At 39.2% G+C, this 22,377-nt stretch overlaps 2 protein-coding genes across 2 annotated transcripts; one reads left to right on the plus strand and one right to left on the minus strand.

The window, feature by feature from the left end:
• The first annotated feature begins 2,822 nt into the window (after window positions 1–2,822).
• Window positions 2,823–10,500, plus strand: PEX3 (peroxisomal biogenesis factor 3). Its single transcript, XM_010289355.1, has 9 exons — window positions 2,823–2,898; window positions 4,106–4,230; window positions 5,780–5,846; window positions 5,948–6,002; window positions 6,259–6,415; window positions 7,332–7,402; window positions 8,227–8,349; window positions 9,535–9,631; window positions 10,035–10,500. The coding sequence occupies exons 1-9, from the start codon at window positions 2,823–2,825 to the stop codon at window positions 10,116–10,118; spliced, it is 855 nt and encodes a 284-aa protein (XP_010287657.1). The 3' UTR covers window positions 10,119–10,500.
• Window positions 10,501–11,974: 1,474 nt separating this feature from the next.
• FUCA2 (fucosidase, alpha-L- 2, plasma) lies at window positions 11,975–19,491 on the minus strand (the record flags this gene model as incomplete). Its single annotated transcript, XM_010289356.1, has 6 exons — window positions 11,975–12,132; window positions 13,605–13,713; window positions 14,895–15,085; window positions 16,469–16,679; window positions 17,280–17,619; window positions 19,278–19,491. Coding segments are annotated over 6 exons (1,206 nt in total), but the record flags the coding sequence as incomplete, so codon positions are not given.
• Window positions 19,492–22,377: the final 2,886 nt, after the last annotated feature.

A 22,377-nucleotide genomic window follows, 5' to 3' on the forward strand; every position in this document is an offset into this window, starting at 1 on the left:
TATCTATATGTCTATTTATATTAATATATATAGTAAATATTTCATGTAAATTACATTTAGATTTAATGTTTAATACTTTAATATTTACTATTTAAATAATTACATTTGTCATTGTAAGACTTTTATGCAATGAAAATTTAACCTGAATGAACAAGAGATCTTGTGGATCACCAGATTTGACTTCTGGACTGTGCAGCAAAATAGTCTATAAAGGCCTGTAATCCTTTGTTAGGTGGTGAGGACGTAAAATGCCTTAGTTTGTTCTCTGTAGCATGCATTCTTTTATCAGGATATATCTGGTGTCCCTAACTTGTTTGACTAGTTGAAACAGTTTACAGGTATGGTGACCCACTTCTGAATTCCAATAATCCTAGTGAAAATAGAGATGAGACTTTCTGATATTATTGTTACGCATTTCTGAAAATAAATATTTTTTAAAATGCTGGTTACATGCAATATCCTGTAAGCATGTATGTCTCTTTAGAGTGTATCTTACAGTGGAGTTTGTGTCTTAATGCTTCCTTTTTTGACTTATGCTGAGGAAGTTTTAACTAGATGCTTGAACTTTTTGAACTGAAAAGGTAGAGAAGGGGTTGGGAAGGCACAGATCGTGGAATGAGCCATCCGCTCATTCCACTTTGAAGTGAGTCTTTGAAGGAGCTCTGCATTCTTGTGCTACATATGGAGGAATAGATTTGTTTTCTTTTGCCTTCGATTTGAGAAGATGAATCAAATAGCTCCAGACCTTTGAGTGCCATTGTTGTTGAACATACAAAAGAGTAGATGTGGAGGTTTATCTTTCTCAATGTCCCTGAAGCCATATTCTTTTTATCACATAATCTATGTTATGGATCTGTGTTACCATATGTTACAGATCGTGTTATGGCTTAGGTAAGCTTATTTAACTTAAAATCTGTTCACTTCCTTAAATTCAAAACCTTTTTACATCATTTTAGTAATTTGGGGCAGGCAGGGGTGTCAGCAGGGGTGTAAGCAGGCTGAAGTCTTCTGACTTTCAGAGCAACTTTTAAAGAGGGAGAGGGACGTAAGACCACAGATGTTTTTGCTCTGTCTGTCCTCCTCTTTTCAAAGTAATGCGATTGATTGAGATGAGGTGAAGTACCTGCTGCTGTAGCCTTGCAGATGTTGCGTATCGTCCACTTATTCAGCATTTAGCTTTACTCCAAACCTCTCTTTTTTTGTTTGCATTGCCTTTTGCTTCCATAGCAGGCAATGGTTTTCCAAATAAATAATGTGAAATAAAAGTTAAATTTTGAGTAGCAGTTGAGTCTTAGAAAATTGCAGCAGATGAAGACTGAAAAATCCATTTCCACTGGTAGGCTTAATACTTGCAGACTTAAACTGTTACCTGGCTGTTGCCTTACGTTGTGAGGAGAAACAGTGTAAGAGCTCTAGAAAATGTTTTGATATAATAGGTGCAACTGTAGTTGGCTGATGTTGATGTTTTGGCTTCTCTTTCTCTCTTTAGTTGGCATGGAAAACTTACCACTCATAAGTAACAAATGTGGTTTGGAGTCCTGTTACATGTTTTATCTATAGAGCTATTACTGCATTTTTTTAACAGTCTTTCCTTTGTTTTGCTTTAGAATAGCTTCTAAAACTTTTGATTTAGTTTGCAAAGAGAGAAGCATGTATGCTGGTTTTGTATGTGCCATGGATCCTTGTATTTCTTCTAGCTATCCTTTCTTTAATCTCTCTCTTTACCTTTGGAATTGTAAGCTTCATAGTTTATTGTATCAGTTCATTTGCATTATTACATAGTGGTGAGCTTAAAAATTCATTGTTTATGTAAGTGATAAAATGGTTAAACAAATGCTAAAGTGCATGTGTTGTGCCTGTAAAGAGAAATTATTGCTGGTGAAAAGTATGTATTTTTTTTTTAAATTAGGTTACTGTGAAGTCTAGGTTAATCTGAACTATCTGCCCTAAATATTTAAGTATTAACTCTGAGCCTAAGAAATTACCAAATGTTTCTCTAAGTGACTTTGACAAAGTATTTCTCCACGGTATATATACAGTAGCCATTCTTTACTGACACTGCTTAGCAAGTGAGAATGGCTGATGAAACTTTTTGGATGGTTAGCTTGTCTTATCTCTGCTACTGCTGCTATATTGCTAACATTACCTCTGGATAACAGTTACAAATACATGATGTACCTTGGGCAGTTCAGGTGTATCTATGCAATCCTCAGTTTTGCTCTTTTGACTGCAGAATATATAAAATTTTAGGAATTGGTCAGGTCAGAAAAGTAAATACGCCTCAATGAAAGAAGAAAGATCAACTTGCATTTGTGTGGATGGCACAAGACTTCTTTTCCACAGATCATCATGATCTCTTTGGTTTTTGATGATTAAATCTGAACTTTAAAACCAAGTCAGGCAATGGTAAGTCTTGCAAGAAAGTAGGATATAGAAATTATGATTCTGCACTTATTATGCACAGGTGGCTACAGGAAGCCATACTGAACTGACGTCTACATTAAGCATATACAGGGCCAAGGCCCCAGAAAAGACCCCTTTGCACCATCTGTGGGCTTTTTCTGACTGCTTAGCATAGTAACTCAAAACTGATAATATAAGTGTATAATTGACATCACTAAATACTACATTCATACATTAAAGTTTGAATGTATTTTCTGTGACTTCATAGTGTATTGTCTATATACTGCTTTCTTGAAAGAGGCAAATCAATGTAGACACGAATCTGATCTGAATACTTATAGTACCTAAATGAGCTCACCTTAGAGCACTGCTATTTCATTTACCATATTTATTAATTTCTGAGGAAAATATACCTTTTAATGTTTAATATTTCCATTTATGTTTCCTGCAGGCCAGCAAACAAGTTAGAAATATGGGAGGATTTAAAGATAATAAGTAAGTGGAAATGAAAGGTTCCATCTGCATAATATTTAGTATACATTTCAAATGTCTTTCACACCCTTTAAAATGCATGCTTCATACTGGGCTGTTGTTTCAGTAGATATGAAGATAGTGTAATACAGTATGTGGCAAACCTCCTCCCTGCCCACCCTCCCAAGAGCACCTCATGAAGGAATTTTTCATAGCCCCAGGGGAAGTTAGAAGCTCAAAGACAAAGCTGAAGAATTTTATTGGCCTTCATGTTACCCCACTCAAGAAAACTTTGTGGGAACTTTCTGTGCCTTCACAGGAAAATCAGACTAGTTTTTTTGAAGGTTCTATGCTGAATCTAACAAAACATCAATCAGAAATGGAGGCCAGCCCTTACCTGGCCAGCAGTTTCCTCTTTTCAAGCCTGTTTGAGAGAACCACCATAGCAGTGGTTGTGAACGCTTTGGTTCATCTTTTTATTTATCGCCTGATGGAAGCAGTGGAAGGGAAGGAAGAATAGTGAAGTCACATAATTATGTAGTGAATACTCCTCAGCTTTTTCTACTACTTTTGATTCCTCAGTACCATTTGTTATCCCTCCCACCTCCCTGGTTTTGTCTTTCCTTCCTTTTGGTTTTGTTTCTCCTTTTCACAGATCCTACTTCTGATCTGGCTGCTTTCTTCCCGTGTCCTTGCTACTCAGCCTTTATCCATATTTATTCACATCACTTCTTCCACACGTCCACTGTTGCCTACTGGCTGGTAGCTGATGCTCATTTTAATTTTCTTTCTTTAGATATTAGCTGCTCCTGCCTTAGGTAGCTTTTTTCCAAAGCTGCTGTTACTCCTTCTGTGTCTTAATTGCATGACGAGGGCTAACATACTGTGTGTAATTCCTGGCCTGAAGAAGAAAGGTGATTTGACAATATACCCATTTTCCTTCTGAAGCAACTTCTATAAATTTTATTTTTCCCCAAAATATCTTGTGTAATGTGCAAAATTACATGAATGTAGGACTTTAAATGGGACACTTTAGACGTAGCTGCAGCACATATTAGACTCATGACCATCTTGGGCATGTTGTGAAAACAAGTGTTATGACAACCAATGAAAGAAATGTGACTGTGTATTTAAAATTCATCAGCACTTCCTGAGTCTTGGAGAGCAGTCTCCCTCCTTGACTCACCCTTATTTCTTTGACTTTGAAGTTATTTTGTTGTCTCTTTTCAAGGTTTCACAAGAAGCATTGTAGCTGTATATAGTACCTGTATGCTAGTAGTTCTTTTGCGAGTCCAGTTAAATATTATTGGCGGTTACATCTACCTAGATAATGCTGCACTCTGCAAAAACGGCACAGTAAGTTTCTTGTTTTGTTTCAAAGGTAGAACTTCCACTGTCTTGGAAGTGAAAGGATTATTTAGTGAGAGATAAAAAGGGCATAGCGTAGGAGTGTTAGAATGAAAGAGAGTGCTCTTATAAGAGTAGGAGATGTGGAAGCATTACTGAAAGTAATATTGATGTGTTCTAATAGCCTCTAAAATTGGATGATTTGGTCATACGCTTGCTTAACAAAATACTAGCAATACTGAAGGATACCTTCTGTCTGCATTTGTATTGCTTAAAGAAGGTTACTTCAGATCTGAACACCAACGTAAAATAATTTCTTAGGTTTCATTAATTTTTTGTGAAACAGTAATAGTGTGTGAATGATCCCAGATATTTAGACAAATGTATATAAATGCTTAGGTCTTCCTAGCACATACATTAATTCCCCCAGCTAAATTTTCCTAGGATTAAAGAAGAAAAATGTTGTCTTTGAAATTTTAACTGTTTTGTTTAACTCCAAAAAGGCCATCTACCTAAATATCTGTTGGTGGGGCCAAGCAAGGTAGAAGGCTTGCTTTTTGTTTGTTCAGTACAACTATCACTGCTCAATAAAAATAGATCAATCCCACAGTAAGCAAGTACCCATTGTAGAGAGTAAGATCTGCAAATTGTTGGATGGCTCATCTAAAAATAATGGCTACAAACTTGGATTAGTTCTCATATGTCCCCCTGTGATAGCTCCTGCTGAGAGTCAAGGAACAGCATGTCAAGACAGGTCTGAGAAAAGCTTTCATTAGGGACTTCAGGGTTGATGGAGGTCGTGCTTCACTTTGTAAAACCCAAAAAAGATTTTTTTAAAAGGGCAAGATGAGCTTGGACTAGAAACATGTTTCTGTTATTTTTCCAAGAGAAGTGGGTTAGAATAGTTAGTTTGGGTTGGAAGGGACCTTTAAAGGCCATCTAGCCCAACCCCCCTGCAATGAGCAGGGACATCTTCAACTAGAGCAGGTTGCTCAGAGCCCCATCCAACCGGACCTTGAATGTTTCCAGGGATGGGCATCTACCACCTCTCTGGGCAACCTGTGCCAGTGGTTCACCACCCTCACTGTGACAGGGCCAACTCTGAGGCGCTGTTCTGGAGCAGGCTGGGACCCTATCTCAGTTCCTGAAAGCTGCTTTTCTATCAGATAAGCTTTTGTTAGGGTTTAGCATAAATATCCTGTTCTACTGCATTTAAGTTTTGGGGTGCTGGAGGGTCTAGTTTCACCTGCAATGCAGTTTTTTAAGAGACTTTCCTATATATGAATGAAAAGTGAAAGATTTTCCTGTGCCACTGAAGATGGAAGAGAGATCTGTATAGTATTGAAGAGAAGAATGCCAGAGGACGTATGAAAGATCCATGGGTTGATGGCAGGAAGAGAGTCAGAAGCTACGGAGTTGCATGAGAATGAGGGAATCCATCGGCTGCAGGGTATTATATAAAGATTAAGGAAATTGTTCACAACAGGTTTGAAATGTTTTGTGCATTGTTCTCTACTGTTGACATGTCACAGAACTGTTTGTTATTTTTTCCCCACAGACACCACTAGCTCCCCCTGAAGTTCAGCAGCAATATTTATCAAGTATTCAGCACCTTTTAGGAGATGGTATGATGCTTATTATAAACTAACTACACTTACAAAATGCTACTTTTTTTTCTAGACTTGAGCAAATCATTAGAATAATTTTCACACTTTTCTTGTTCTAGGACTGACTGAGTTAATAACTATTGTTAAACAAGCTGTACATAAAGTTTTTGGAAGGTAAGAGTCTGTATTTCTCTGTGGTTAGCTTTTAATCTTTATTGTGATGACTGTTCCCAAAACAATGAGTTTTATTAGAATTTTAAAAAGGGAAGACGTACTACTTTTTCCAAAACAATGCTTTTATTATAGCAGGCTATGTCTGCCAGTGCAAACCAATATAGCAGATTGGGATCCTTGTGAAAATGTTACTGGTAGGAGAACAAAGCATCATTATTCATTTTGCAATCAACACTATCAACAATTTCCTTTCCAGTATTTCCCTTAAGCACACCCTATCTCTTCTGGACTTGGAACAGAAATTTAAAGATATCAGGAGAGTAGTGGAACATAAGGATTCAGATCAGATTGCATCTTACTCTCCCTTATGTCATTATCTGATGCCAGATGAAGAAAACCCCTTGGCTACCCAGGTACATGTTTCAGTTTCTTTGATCTACTTTTCTTCATTTTTTTGTCTGTTTTGGGGAAGGAAGGGTGCATAACACTCCTCTAGTTGTACTGTGGCATCTGTATCTTTAATAAACGGTGATGCCTCTTCCACCATAAATCAAGTGTGTCTCTCTCTTCAATCTAGGCAAAGTAAAGTTGTACTTTCATCAGATTTGATTGAAAACAAGTGTCATCCTCAGAATGTCAGCTTTGAGCTCAGAAACACAGCCCAATTACCGCTTTTAGCCTGTGACATATGCTGTAACACAGTGCAGCTTAACTCATCCCTAAGCTAAATTGTATTATCTTGCACTTGTGTACCAACAAAGATCATGCAGTGTTGTAGCATCTTGGCTGATGCACAAGAAGGTGATGGTGTGCTGGAGTCCTTTGTTGCTTTGGGCTGGAAAATGAACAGGAGTCAACAGAAAGGCGTATTTAAACTCAGTTGTCACAACTTCCTAAATTTTCTTAGTGTTTGTCTCCATCTGCACCACAGGTTGGAGAAAACTCATTCTTAACTTGATATTATAGTGGTATAGAGAAGAAACTTAGGCTCCAGTGTGTGACTACATGCACTTATCCCTTTAACTTAAGCTGATATGCAGGGTTTATTTCCATTTTAGAGTTCAGAAGTAGAAAAAATACTTTGCTTAGTTAGCCTGGTATTTTTCATGTTGTTTTTAGTAAAAATTCCTACAGTGACCATTTAAAAAGAAAATTAGAACACAAATCATAAAGAATCTCATTTATAGTAAATCTTTTCTTTTAAATAGATGTGTCTTGTACATCTTTGCTTAATTCCGTGGTACAAAACTCTTCTATTTCTACTCTTATTCTTATGGTTGCCAATGGATTTCCTTCAAAATAGTGTCTGTCTGTCTTTGCTTTTTCTAGGCCTGTGGACTCACAGAAAGAGATGTTGCTACAATTAAATTACTTAATGAAACTAGAGATATGCTAGAAAGGTATAGAGAAATATTCTGTATTCATATTAAACTTCTCCTCACAACTATTGTTTATGTAAGACAATTACCTTCATATAAAAAGCTGTCAGCTTTCATTTGTGAAATGTGACCACTCTGCTGCATTAAATATTTATATTCACTAATTGTAGGCTGGAACTTTAAAAATTTGAGAGCTCTGAAACTCATTTATATCCTGCCTTAATGAGAGGACCAGGATGTCCTTCCCAGTCAGACCCCCCTTTACCTCTTCCTCACCTTTTCTGTAGTTACGCAGGAGCAGAGGAGTACTTCTCTTCTGCTAAAGCAGGGTAAATTGAGTCATTTTATAGGATTTACTTGCTTTGATAAAATGAACACCAGTTTTGGCATATCAGAGTTTATTTTTAATGCATGGTTTTGAGAGTGGTTGTATGGCTGTATGCTTGTACCAGAGAGCTATGGACATGAGGCTTCTGTAATAAATGTTGAACATGATGGAATTGAGCCCAATGCCAAACTATTCTTACACTTCAGCTGTTGAAGATCTGGGGCTTTTTAAGGGTGAGAGAAGTCCCTTCTATGTACTACTTAGCAAGAAAGAGAAGTGAGGAATGCTGTAGATTTATCTGGTTTTTATTAATCTTAGGGTAGAGCTTAGGTTGTCGATTGGTTTGCTGTGGAGTTGCTGGGGAGCTGGTCTTTTCTTGAGGAGGCTATAGCTTATGGCTACATGGCCTTTTGCATCTTCCCTTATGGGAGGGACATCTGTAGCACTGAAGACTTGCAGAGGGTTTTAGTTTGAAAAAATAAATCCCAGGAACCAAACCATTTGGGTTTTTTTTCAGTCCAGACTTCAGTACAGTTTTGAGCACGTGTTTAAATAGAGGCTTCAGTCGACTGCTGGACAACATGGCAGAGTTTTTTAGACCTACTGAGCAGGACCTTTTGCGGAATGGCTCTGTACATAGGTAAGTGTGTTCTTTTGTTGTGGTTCTCATGTGACTAATGCTTTGGGTTCATAGTGAATTCCAAAAAAAGGCTATGGATTTTCCTGCCCATTTGAAGTTCTCACACTGGAAATAATTCTGCTTCTTGCTTTTCAAGAATAAATGCAGTCTCCTCACTTCGGTCAAGCAGACAGCCAGGAGTATGCCATGTTTCTTCCCACCTTGACACCGCTAGAATTTACGTGAGGTATCTTTTCCACCATGACTTGCAGATTTAAAAGTAGAACTCGGAAGACGTGTACCTTCCACTTTTTGCCAAGCCTGTAGAAGCAGACTGCCTTTCTAGCTAAGGAGTCCCCACTGGTGGCGACTGCTGAAAGACGTACTGCAGTACCTCCCCCGTGAGAAGGATAGCGTGCTGCCACGCTTAGCAGATAAGCTCTCTACCCCCCCAGACCCTGGCTGTCCCTTGCTGTAGTTCTCAAGGAAGGTGGGCATTACCACGATTCTCCAAATACAGGCAGCCAAAGCACGTACAGAGCTTTAGGTTCCTCACTGGTATGCTGAAAAAAAGATACTAACATTCAGGATCTTCTGCCTCTTCCTAGAAGCCTGTTTAAAGGTAGCTTTTATTCTGAAGTTAACTTTGGTGTGGAACAATGCAGTGAGAGTGTTACAAATCCAAAAGCTGAGTTGAAATCCGTGAAATATAATTTCTAAAATACTAAAACCTTGAATAATAACTGGTTTTATGTAATTTATTTTAATAACTGATGGCTCTCAAAGAGTAATGTTTTTCTTTAAATACATGCTATTTACATCACCTAAAATATCCCAAAGGCTGTAGTTTGGCTGTCTGTCCTAAGCCTGGTTTAGAGTTTGAGATACTGTGAGACTGCACTGGCACTTCTAACAACTGTTTACACATGCACTCACATGTAAAGGCTCTAGCTAAACCGTGTTTCTCTTGCACAAGAAGCAAGTGTGAAACTGTGAGTAGTGGGAACACCAGCTGAAATGTGCTTGGGTACTTCTCTCTGTTAAGTGAAAGCCCTGATAGGGGAAAAAAACCTTCATCTGTACATTTTCGTTTGCAGTCGTTCAACTCTTTTGAAGTAGCAATTATTTAGAATTGTAATAATCACACTTTAGTGGCTTTACTAATGTCAGAGCAGGTCTAACTCAGTATTTTTTGTTCTCTTCTAGTCTTTCCAGTGTCAGTCTTCCTTTAGCCAAGATAATTCCAATAATAAATGGACAGATCCATTCAGTATGCAGTGAAACACCCAGTCACTTTGTTCAGGTAAGAATCTTTCTTATTTAAAATATCCCAAGTAAAATTTAAAAATGAATGTTGTATATTTCTTTTTAAAAATGTACTTCATTCTGTTTAATTTCAGTGGCATTAAAAAAAAAAAGTAGAAACAACTGGCCTAATTTGAACTTTTTGTAAACTTCTATCTTCTAAAAATATGCTATTTTTCTAGGACCTCCTCCCTCTTCTAAACTGTGCAGAAGCACAAAAAGGATCTATTGACTTGGTTCTACTTGCAGTTCTGCCCATAAACCTTTCTAAAGTGAGAAATTTGAGTTAGTGTGTGGGAGTGCCAGGTGCATTTTCTCATGCCAAATTATGTACTGCAGCAAAACCAGAATAGTGGTGGATGTGTTTGATTAAGCAAATTTATCCTTTAAATTTCTTCCAGGACCTGTTGATGATGGAGCAAGTGAAAGATTTTGCTGCTAATGTTTATGAAGCTTTTAGTACCCCCCAGCAACTAGAGAAATGAACTGCACACTTGTAGGAATAGGTGGTGTATTTATAACAAATCCAGCTGTAACTACTGATGAGACTTGGGTCCATTTTATAATGATGTAGGAGTGGTAGACCAGCAGAAAAAACATTCTGAAAAAAAGTAGGAATGCGCCCATTTTTGTTCTGATAGAGTTCTGTTTCAAACACCCATTAAAAATATTCTTGTTGAAAGAATCATTGTATGTAAAGACTTTCTATTAAAAAAAGCAGTTAAACTCTTCTGTAATTCATTGGATTATTTTTATTGCATCTGAAAGGCATCTGGTGGCAGTATTATACCAAGCAACTAAAAAAACCCTTTGTTTGCCTGGGGTGTGTAAGTTTTGGAAAAAACTAATGGTAGTGATTTAAGAATAGCAGAGAGTAGCAGAATGAAGTAAGGCTTCTTTCTTCTTCTCCCCAATTTTTCTTTTCATAAAGGAAAATTCTTTTTTCCCCATAACTTTACAAATGTTATTCCAAAGAGTCTCTCATGCTTCAGAAAGCCTTTGCCAACTGATGCACGTTCCCCTTGAACAAGCAGGGGGGTGGGGTCTGCTCTCTCTCTTACTTTATACTAAAGGAATGTGGATTTTAGAAGTTCTCTTGTTTATGCTGTTCAAACAGCTATACTGTACACATTAAACTTGTACATATTTTATCTTAATTTGTATTAATTTTGAGCCCAATTGTCTGTACTGTAATAAAATATTTTACTGTAAAAATTGTATGTGTATTAACATTACTAGCAGGAAAGGCAATTTCCAAACCCCATTTGGCCCATCATTTAAATTCTTTCAACTTCATCAAAATCAAGTTAAAATCTTAACTTATCCAGTAATTGTTTTTCATTTATTAACATTACTCAGGAAAAATAAACCTTTGACCTCTACACTGAAACAATTATTGTTTTCTGTTGTCTTATACCTCCCCTATACCTTTGCAAACTTCACACTGCAGATCTGTCCCTACAAATCCTGTCACATGATGAGTTTGGGAATTTTGCAAGTTGGATGCAATCTACCCTCTGCTTAAAATGTTGGGTCTCTGCCAAAGCTGAGCATCCCTAGCAACTCCTGATTATTTCTGTTTTTTAATGAAGTTAGTCTTTGAAGTATGTATTTTGTTTCATAGTCCACAGAAGGCACCCTGGTAACTGTGTAAAAACAATGGCTGTAAACAATAGTCAGCTTTAACCACATAAAACTATACAAAACAGGAAAAAAAACCCTCCTATTTGACTTGTATCCCAATAATGGAGAGAATTAACAACAGGGACAGGTAAAATTAGTAATTTTCATGATGAGAAATGAAGATGTACATGGGCATTGCCTCTGTGCATATGTGATGAATTCCTAACCCTTCTAGGACTGTTCTTGCAGGTACATTACCCTACTCAGCTGAAACTACCAGCTGCCAGCAACTGCACAAAACTGGAAAAATTTTATTATTTTCTCTAAAACTGTACAGTAAAAACTGTCAGTTTAAGGCAAGAAATCTAACTTCTGTAGATTCTGTACATTCAAACGCTGGCTTGAGCTAGCTTTGTTCTTCCCGTGACTTTAAAAACCCAGTGGCTGGTGCCCCCCCCTTGCCCTAGTCTTCACAGAACTTGGCAAGAAACTGAGAAAAGCGGACAGGTCAAGGTAGATGCTCAGTTTTTCACACAAGTTCAAAGAAACAAAGTATATGCAGAGATTTCACTGCCTAATGCTAGATTTCAGGTGAGGTTCCTTCCATTCCATCCTTTAGTAACAGCCCACCCTTCAGAAAAAGTGAAATTACTGATGTTTCTCAGCCAAGCAAGTAAGAAGCCAAAACCCCAGCATTCCCTGCTACGCACAGAGGGGGCTCCAGCAGTGAATGGCTCAGTTTATGCCAGTCAGTTGCAAAGTCCAGCCCCAATGACATGGCAATTGCTTTGGAGTTAACTGAGGTAGAGCTATCAGGATTCCCTTTTCTCCCAGTGCAACCCATTTCAGCAGTTCCTGGTAGCCAGCCAGCTTCACCTGAGATGATAAATAGAAACATACACTACAGTTAGAACAGTGCCTTTTCAAAGTGCACATAACTGCAAAAGTGACAAAAAAAATGTTGTTCATAGCTACTTTACTGGTCAGTTATCCTCAAATTCCACTTGGCAACCAAATGAATGATTAAACAATTATTAGAGGTAGTAGAAAAATACTTGCAAAGTAGATAAGTAAGTAATAAAGCTGGTGATATTAGGTCTTGAGAAGTACTTAGGTCTGTAAAAGGTACATAAACACTTTTCAGAAGTATTTGGGTCTAAGCAGGAATCTGGGCACCACACTGCACAGTTTTGTATCACCTATTTCTGAAATGCCTGTTTCCCATGGTGGAACTTGTAGTCTTGAGTGGGCAATATTCCTTACAGAGTGCAGCCAGGTATCTCAGAACAAAGCTAACCTGAAGAACCTCTCCGCTAAAAATACACAAAGAAGTTTTATGGTGAGACTCTTACGCCAGCTGGTGAAATGCTGAAAATAGTGGAAGAGCTGAAGACCAGTCTCCACCCCTGAAGAAGATTACTGTCTTGTGCATGTATAGTCTAGATGCCTCTACAAAATTCAAGATTTATCTACATCATTTCTGAAATTATTTCTTCCTTATCACAGAACTGTCTTGGCACTAATTAAGATTCTTTTCATATGGAACTAGACCAGAAGAGATGGTCTAGAAACACCCTTAATGCATTTCAGCAGGTAGTGGGCATCCAATGCATGAGACCAGGGACATATCTAAGCCAAAGTGAATACCCACCTTAAATGCACAGCACTGATATTAAATCCCGAGCACCACCTGTTCTGCTCTATAGATTGGGTTACACTACTTGTTAGAGTAGGTGTGACATCAGTGTCCTCAACTTTGCTCCAAGACACGCATCTAGGGCTGCACTGAGTTACTCTTTAGCACCCCTGGGCAACGAAAACCTCTGTGTACTTTCCCTTTGTGCAAGGCTTTGGCTTGAAGCTACTGCACCATTACAGCAATCACAGTATCACCAAAGTCATGAGGATGGCTATTTATAAAGAAAGGTCATGCCAAGTTAAGAGTCTACACAGGGAATAGGAGGGGTGGCAGGTTTTTTTCCTGCTACTTGGCCTCTTTTTATGATCCTTAGTTTGCAAGCTAAAACACAGCCCAGCAACAATTCAGTCTAGCTTTGTTTGTTGGAGAAGAAACACCCCACTGGGAAGACTATGACGAGGAGATCCCATAAGGAAAACAAACATTTTGCTGGGTCTCTTCCAATGTACTCTGTCCTCAGAGTTATGCATTCCCAAAAGATGCCAGAAACTAAAATAAATAGTGATGGAACATGACAATAAATAGTGATGGAACAAATCCTAGAGGTGTTTTCCTTCAGAGTATGTTCATTTCTTGCACTGTGTGTCAAAAGCCTCACTGTTCTAAAGGGGAAGGGGGGGGTGGTGTGGGCGTGGGTGTTGTCTTTTACCTGTGTGTCTCCAAGCTTAGCCTGTGGCTCACCAAGTTCCAGAGTCCCAGAGACTGGCCAGTTAAGGAAGATAGCATTGACTCTGCCTTCTTTAGGGCTGAAAGTGTACCTGGTTGGAAATGGGGAACAGAAATGCAGGTCAGTTTTACCTTGTAAATTTTCTGAAGTGATAGAGTGCTTTCAACAGTGGAAAAAATGGATTTGAAAAGTCAGCCTTAATTACATTTTCACACACATAACCATCTTTTCAGATGGTTTTTCTTTAATAAAAGTACTGTTCCAACAAACTAGAGGTAATAGAGACTATTAAAGAACTGATTTTAGAGGTAAACATCTTAGTAACTTTAGCAAGCCTATAGTAATGCACTGCTACTCAGCCATGTAGGGAGGCGGCACTTGCAGTGCAGGGGAAATCATTAACAGATAATTGTGGATCATATTCAGAAAAATATGGTAATTCACAAACATACAGATATTCCACAAGAGTATGTGTGACAATAAAGCTTGCACCTTGAATGGATAGTTTTTTAAATTTTAATTTCAGCAGACATTATCTACAGTACGTCCTTGGAAATCTTGTGGCATACATTTGAAACATTCCTCCCTCCTTCCTTCATTTAGTTACAATTTTTTACTGCTCTTGGAAATGGTTTTATTAAACAGCCAACAGTTCAGCGTTTCAAGGCTAAAGCCAGATTGCCAAATCCTACTGGGAACAGGAGTGAACTCTCACTGAAGCAGAGAAGGGGGTCAAGACCAAAACCCTGATGGGTTTTGGCATTACAGCAGCTATGAGGCACAAAGGCAGAGGAGAGTCCAGAATTTAGTGAATTTAGCTGAATTTAGTGACCAAATAATTGCTGTTATCTTCTCATGCATTTTTACCTTAAAAAGAAATGCAGAATATGTTAGACTGATGTCTAGTTTCTTTCTCTCTAAACAGTGACATCAAGTATTCCTTTGTACAGATAAACATAGCAGTTTTATATTTCTGGATTTGTATTTTTTTTATATAGTTTCTGTTCTCAGTTACACCTAAGAAAATGCCCACAATCTTCCCTTCAGCCTTGGCATCATCCTGAAACTACATTCTCTGACACCCATCATCTACCTACAGTTTTATACACACTTTTATGTGCAGTTACTTAAACCGACAAAAGGGTTAATTTCTTCACAACATACAAAGCAAAATGGTGACTTCTGTAGCATCGAGCCATTAAGAATTTCAAAATTCCACATACACTGCTACTGCTGCTTTACGCAGCCTACACTTTGATTCAGTAGCCTTACCACACTGCTGGTGTGACCGTGTCATTCTGTGCTCTCCATGGTTTCGTTCCATAGATGGCTTCTCCGTTGACTTTCAGCCAGGCACCCATCTGCCTCAGGCGTTCCTCAAATACAACAGCGATGCGACCATCGTGAGTGGGCCCAATATTCATCAAGAGATTTCCCCCACAAGACACTGTTTCTGCAAGTTGCTGAAATGTTTTTAAACACATACACAGAACATATGGTTATGGCTAATGAAATCATATATTTGAAGCTCTTTCTAAAGCCAGGCACACTGCTTCCGAATGACGAACTGAACCAGTTATGTTATTGCTGCACATTTAGACCTTGAGGGTCATACCAACAGTCAATACAAAACAAAATCCCATAAAACAAAGTGCTGCTGTCAATTTTTATGGCAGAAAACATCCCAAAATATATTTTTGCACCAATATGTCTGACTGAATCTACATTAGAATCAGATCCTATAACCTTTTAACATTTCAACTTCTGCAGGAATTTCATAAGGGTTTTACCGATAGAACGGATCGATCATTTCTCTGTACAAGAGGAGAGTAAGGCTAATAAATGCCACTTCCTTTTTTACTGAAGCCGAGAGAAGCAACTTCCTTCTTCCTCTGTTTCATGCTCTCCTCGTTTTACAAAGACACCTGTAAAACACTAGGAAGCCTTCTACAGAGTCCATAAATGTTCCTGTTCACACCCACACTGCCCTCCAGAGATCATGGACTGAGATGCACGCGTGTGAAGAACAGACAGCTGGAGACAAGCTATGGAATGAATTTAAACCTTCTGCGTCTGCAAAGAGGTTACTTCAATTTGAAATTATCTTTTGCAAGGACAGTACTAAGATTCAGATTAAGCAACAAAAACACTCAGTCTTTCCCTCACTAGCTGAATTTTGCAATTAAATGCACTGTATCTGAAAGATAAGTCTTCCTTTCACTCAGTTTTTCCGAGCTTCTAATACATTACACTAGCAAAGGGAATCCATGTTCTCTTAACACCAGCTGTCTGCATCTGCTAGTGTTTATCTGTATGTCTATAGTAAGTGTGGTGTTTTTTTTTTTTAAGTGGGATGAAAGGAAAGTTTCACGCATCAAGGTAATAAGACTATTAAGAGTTATAAACTGTTTCTAGCTAGAAGGAGGAAAAGGTGTAACCTTCAATCAAGAGTTCCTAAACAGGAATTGTGAAACTGCAATTGTTTGCTTCTCATCAACTTAAAAGTGCAGTTAATAGAAAAACTTAGCAAAAAGGTAATTATGAGACTATCCAAATCAGCCTCTGGCCAGTTACTCACAGGGGTAATAGCTTCTAAGAAACTAACTGAATTTTTACTAGATAATTTTTCCCCTAGTCATTTCTATAAAATTAATAAGAATTACATGGATAGTCCATCCTGCCAGTGTTAAGCTGCAAAGGAACAAAATTATTTATTATTTCATAAATTCATTATCCAATTAAAGTAATAATTTTTATAAAAATAGATACATAATCGAAATGTTACATAGTGTAATAATCAGGAAGTAGAATCAAAAGTTGCAAGCAATTCCTTTGTCCCACTGTACCTTCACCAAGTCCTCAATGGTGAGGTAATCGTCAAGCTGTGCATTCCTCCGGTACCCCCACGACCTCTTGTCAATAGTCATACAGTTCTCCCACTTGTGAGGCAGGAGGTGTCCAGGGTTATAGCGGTCACTACAAGTGTAGAAGCCGCCGTGCGTACAGATGCTGCCAACTCCCCAGCGGTCATTGGTCACAACTGTGTCCCGGACAGGACTGCAAACAGAAAACTTTTATTATTTTTATTCTATAAAATGCAGTCACAGCCAGTGTAATCCCTTCCCACACACACCCCTCCCAGAAACTAACATTTAGGATGATTTCTGTACTATTAATTTATTACAATTAGATTAAGTGCAATTTCAGGACTCCTTTCTCATCTTTTGCCAGTAAAAGGTCCAGATTGGCATTTCTTAGGGAAAATATGCTCCAGACTTTCACAGGAGCTCTGCCAGAAACCAGTCTGCACTTCACACCCACTGCCAGATGCTCAGTCTGTGATGACAACAATGTGCCCATATTCTCATTTGTCTGTGCAGGAGACAATACTTAGGGAAGAATATGATGAGGTAGAATAGCCAGTACCATCTTAACTGATGAATTTGCAAGTATGGTTAAAAAATATAGGACAGTCTTTTTCTAAATCAAGCTTTGATAGTTGTAGGGGAGACCTGGATTCTGTATTTCAGAAAAATTAATATTTAGTTAAGTCCTTGTAAGTAGAGGTAAAAGCTTCCACAAAATATACAGAAAATGAGACAAACTAGACACAGAACAGAATTTCAGATGAGGAGCTAAACCAGCTTCGTTATGTACCTGTCATTATACAGCCAAGCTAAGAAGCCAGTGCTGTTCCAGTAAGTATCTGGTGCATTTCCATCCCCATCAGACCAAATTATTTCTGGCTGGTACTTGGTCACAATTTCATAGAGTTCTGGTAATGATTTACTGGTTGGAAACTTTCTTGTCTTAAAGACATTGGTGGCATCCTCAAGGAAGAGAGGATTAAACCATTCGAAAAGGGAATGATATAACCCAAAATGCAAGTCAGTCCTGTTTCTAACACATGTTGCTAGTTCAGCCACAAGATCTCGTTTCGGTCCCACATCAACAGCATTCCAGGTCCAAGAATATTTGGAGCCCCACAAAGTAAAGCCTGAAAAGGGAAAAGTCAAAGCATAAGAACGGGAAGCAGAAGAGGGGAAGTTAGAGTTCCTCTTTCTGGGAAGTAGTTCACAAGTGTGTTGCAAAAAATAAATATAAAACAATAAAAATCATATATGTACTAATATTATTGTCATGGTATAAAGTATGCCTATAATCTGTTTATGCATGATGATAGTAGTCATAACATCAGAAGACCATGCCAGATACATTTGTGGTTTTGGGGTTTTTTTATACATACACATATGCATTTATATTTTCCAGTTCTGTACTCCTGAGGATAATTATTTCTTCTCCTTAATTATTCACTCCGTTCATGTCCCAATTAAATTAACCAAAAATACAGCAATTTTTGAGACATCTACATTTTCACTGAATGTATCAAATGAGAACTGTGAATACACATTCAACAATTGGAAGATAAAATTCTCAGCTGCAGAATGCACAGGCTATCATTTGCATTCAAAGACTGTTTTCCTCCCTTTTGTTTACTTCTTATGTACATGTTCATTTTTCATTTGTCTTGACATTTATAACAGCTCAATCAGCTACACACTACATGTATGTAAGCAGAGTGCAAAAGCTGCTGAAACAGCTTTTAAAATATCAGCCCTAAATATCAGGAGGGATGTAACATTTCAGACATCTGGCAATCCAGCACAAGCACTTACAAGTACTAATGCACTGCAGACTTAGACCACTGCCAGAGGAGCTCCACTCTCACCTTCAAACTGCTTTATACTCATTGCCTAATAAATCTTGTTAGTATTTTTGTGAACTGGATACATATCATTGTATCAACTAGACAAACAAGCTAAAAATTCATACCCAAGGCTACAGGACAGACTAAATGAATCATTATTCTTTTGAAGTCACCAGGAATTATGCCATGAGCATCTTCAAGATCAAGATTTTATGCGTGTCAGAGCTGAGATTAAAATTCACAAGTTACAAGTTGCCAGTCTTGGACCTACATCTCCCCAAAAACCAACAACATCCACTAGATGTACTGTCATACTGCATCTTATTATTTTATCCTTTCATTGCTACCGGATTTCCTTCCAAGCACTTTCTTTTTCTTTACTTTTCTCTGCAAAGCATCTTACAATTACAGTGCCAAAAATCAACTGTGCCTATAAAGTTACAGACCTCGTTCAAGGTTTTGGCTTCTATGCACCATATCAGGAAGAGCTGTATATACCCTGTGTACGTTTCTAACTCTGAAGTTAACTCCTGGAACATACTCCTAAATTCCTTGGAGAAACCTACGCAGCTTGTTAATTTCCTGTACACAGCAGCATTCACTTTTGTGGTTCCTTGAGCAATAAATTGCACAACAATAAAAAATAAACAACAGCTACTGCAAGGAAGCTCAGCTGCCCCCACCACTTCAGATTGTCTTACATACAGCAAGAGAACAATGACACAATCTATTTTTCCTCCTATGCAAGTTTCACGGTCATAGCATTTGTCTAAGAGTCGGGAAGATGCACAAACATTTCTTGGGTAGTTTGTTTCCTTTTTGGCTGGGTTGGGGCAAGTAAGCCTGCCTGGCTTTCTTTGTCTCTCTTAGCAGGCAGGAAAGTCACCTTGGTTCTTCTTGACAGAAATGCAACAATTCACATTCACAACATTCACAAACCTACTTACCTTCATGATGCTTTGAAGTTAAGACAACGTATTTTGCACCTGAAGCCTTCAGAACATCTGCCCACTGGTTGGGATCAAAGAATTCTGCTGTAAACAGTGGCCCAAAATCTTCGTAATTGAACCCAGGTGGATAATTTGCCTCCATAAATTTCACATAGGGCTCTCTCTTTTCCTTCTGCCAGTACCACCTACAAAATACAGAGCAAAACCATGTCTGCTGGTGTATTTTTTAGACGAAGAAAAGAAAACTGAAATCATCAGCTCCTATTTGCATTCACACTGAGAGGCACATGCACTGGAGGTACATGACACTGGCAATACGACAAAATTGCTTCAGAACAGTATTAATTATGAAACATTTCCTTTTCTCTGTCCTCTTTCCCCATGCTCTACATCTTTCAAGCACTCCAATTTGGAAAGGTCCCAGGATTTCATTTTGAGCAATGTCACAAACCAGCTACACTTTGAGAATGGAAAAAGAGCAGTCTTGTTCAGTACCCAAATCCCAAAACCATACTAGAGAGACAGGAAGGTAGACAGTCCACGTAAGCAGCTCAGGTGGCATGAGGAATGCACTTTTTCTGGACTAACATGACTCACCCTCCTCAAGTCTCACATATCAGCCATCAGGCATCTCTGCTCCCACACCACAACTCCTGCAATCCATGAACATGTGGACCAGCAGCTTTACCTCTCTGCTGGTCCAGAGTCCTCTATGCCAAATGCAGGCGAGTGACCTGATGTGTGAATGGATGCCCACGACCCCAGAGCCGGAGAAAGCTGTGGCTGCAGTGCACTGCAGCTGCTGCACACGTGAGGCTCTGAAGCAAAGGCACCCTACTAGAAGGCAGGTCCTCCAACAATAACCTGCCTCTGCAAGAACCTCACACACTCCGAAATGCACCTCTATCGCAGGCTCTAGCGTGCAGGCACACATCTGCCTCAGTCCACTGGACCAGTGCACACAGATTTAGGAACTAGAAGGAAAAATAAGCTGATGATCTCTTTTTGCATCTCACCTAGCAAAGACAGGGACAGTTTTTATCCTGGGCTTCCCCATCACAGTAACCATTATTGTCACTATTCCAACTGGTCTAGTCCACAGCAAGGCTTGGAGCTTCGCTCTGTGGTCCAAGGGTAGTCTCTCACCCTCATCACAGGCAGAGATCACAAATCATCAATAAAGCACTATTTATTTTCAACTTGCTCCATCCCTTCCCTATCTAGTTCCAAAAACAGCATGCAACAGTCCTTACTGCATAAACAGTCTTTATTGCTGGGGACCTTCTAACAGCAACATATGTTGTGACTGCTAATGCTTATGTAGAAAAGGGTCTGAAAGCATCCACCTTTCTATGAATGAAGCCAAGAAGCAAAAATCCTGTTGACAAATTTAGACATAACTGAAAACAAATTGAAAGTGAAGGAATAAGGCCAGAATTTGAATGTTTGAAATGTGTTTCTCTCTTCTGTCCCGAGCTGGACTCTGACCTCAGTTCTGCAAGACCACAGTAACTATATGGATATTATTGTAATCTTCCCAAACAGAATTCAGCATAAACAAACACAATCTCTGGCAGACAACAGGGAAAAAAATCTAGAAGAAAGATGCTGAGACAGCCTTCCTCACTGAAAGAGGCTGGGAAAAAAACCCAATAAATCTGATTTTAAAGTATGCAATTGCATAAAGAAACTGGTAACATCCTTGCACCTCTCCCTTTGTCACGTGGTTTGCTAACATGAGCACTTCTACTCTGACATGATTAGATTCTAGAAACATCCTGATCAAGGCTGTGCTCTGCAGGAAGGACGACAGGCTGGATAACATCAGTTTATGACCTTCAATTTGAAGCTGCTAACACAGGACCTCAGCCCTCTGACTGCACATGCTGCCAGGTGGCCCTGAAGCAGCTCCACACTCACAAGTGCCTAAGGATGGGAGGCTACGGGAATACAAAAAACAACTTCATCAACTACACTGCAGTGTTTTGGGGTCTTTTTAGAACAACAAAAAAAACCAAACACTTGATCCTGAATCTGTGCACCACTATCAGAGCAACAGCACTTGGAGTAAGGCTTGAACCCGAAGCTCGCTTCTCCCCCCACCTGCATCAGGAAAGTAATTTATTAGTAAACGGAGTCCCCATTAAAAACTGCTGAAACCCTTCAACATAACTCTGAACAGACCAAATATTGTCAGAAAACAGTGGTTTGTTTATATTGATGGTGGTTTGTTTTACAAATACTGCATTTAAGGTTTACTATAGTTCTGCCACAGAGCTGCTGTTTTCTTCGTATTGTAAATGGTAACATGACTCGCTTGAAGTCATACAAGAAGTATTTTGTAGAGCATGGAAAGAAGATAGCAAAAAAAATGCTTACAGCCAAAGGGCCTGAACCAAAAGTTTTATTCAGCCGTTGAATTAAAATTATTTGAAGGATCAGAGCTTTAGGTTCTTTTAATTGGAAAGTACTCTGTAATAAAAATAAGAAGAAAACCATCAACAGCACAAAACATGTGCAAGAAAACTGCTTGCAGTTTGCCAAGCAAGGGCAGTGATGGAGGGAGGGAAGGATGGACTCCCACACTCCCCACAGATGGTGAACGGCCCTCCAGCAAGAGCTGCTCAAGGGTCCCTTGGGGAGGCTGAGAGGTCCCCAATGCCCGTCCCCACAGAGCGTGGGGAGAGCCCCTTCATCGTGGCCCTGAGAGCTCTCCCTCAGCCACTCAACTGCCTTTTTCAGTAATGCTGCGGAAACCGCATCTTTCATCGCTACACACTCCCTGCTTAACTTGGTTCACGTTAGACAACATATTCAGGAGTTTTAGGACTGGGCAGACGGATGGTCACGTACCAGAAGCACATCAAACTCCGCTTCATAAATGGCGCCATTGAGTCCGTGGTCCCACTGCCCCGCCTCAGGTAGAAATAAACCTCTTCCCACACACCTCAGCACCTGGGTCAGTCTGCAGAGGGGCTTTAGGCCTAACCATGGCCTTGGGGGGGACACACACCAAATCAAACCCCACCTGCCCCAAGAGCTGCTCTGCAAGAACTCCCTCAGACCGTCGGCACGGCCCATCCGCAGCAGCTGCAGC

This window comes from Phaethon lepturus, unplaced genomic scaffold (assembly GCF_000687285.1).
Source record: "Phaethon lepturus isolate BGI_N335 unplaced genomic scaffold, ASM68728v1 Scaffold57946, whole genome shotgun sequence".
Classification (NCBI taxonomy): Eukaryota; Metazoa; Chordata; class Aves; order Phaethontiformes; family Phaethontidae; genus Phaethon; species Phaethon lepturus.

Bases quoted from the DNA above. Each gene is read 5' to 3' on its own strand.
- PEX3 (XM_010289355.1), top strand. From the start codon at position 2,823: ATGTTTAATATTTCCATTTATGTTTCCTGCAGGCCAGCAAACAAGTTA. The intron at 2,899-4,105 runs GTAAGTGGAAAT...TCTCTTTTCAAG, and splicing joins GGAGGATTTAAAGATAATAA to GTTTCACAAGAAGCATTGTA. The intron at 7,403-8,226 runs GTATAGAGAAAT...GTTTTTTTTCAG, and splicing joins ACTAGAGATATGCTAGAAAG to TCCAGACTTCAGTACAGTTT.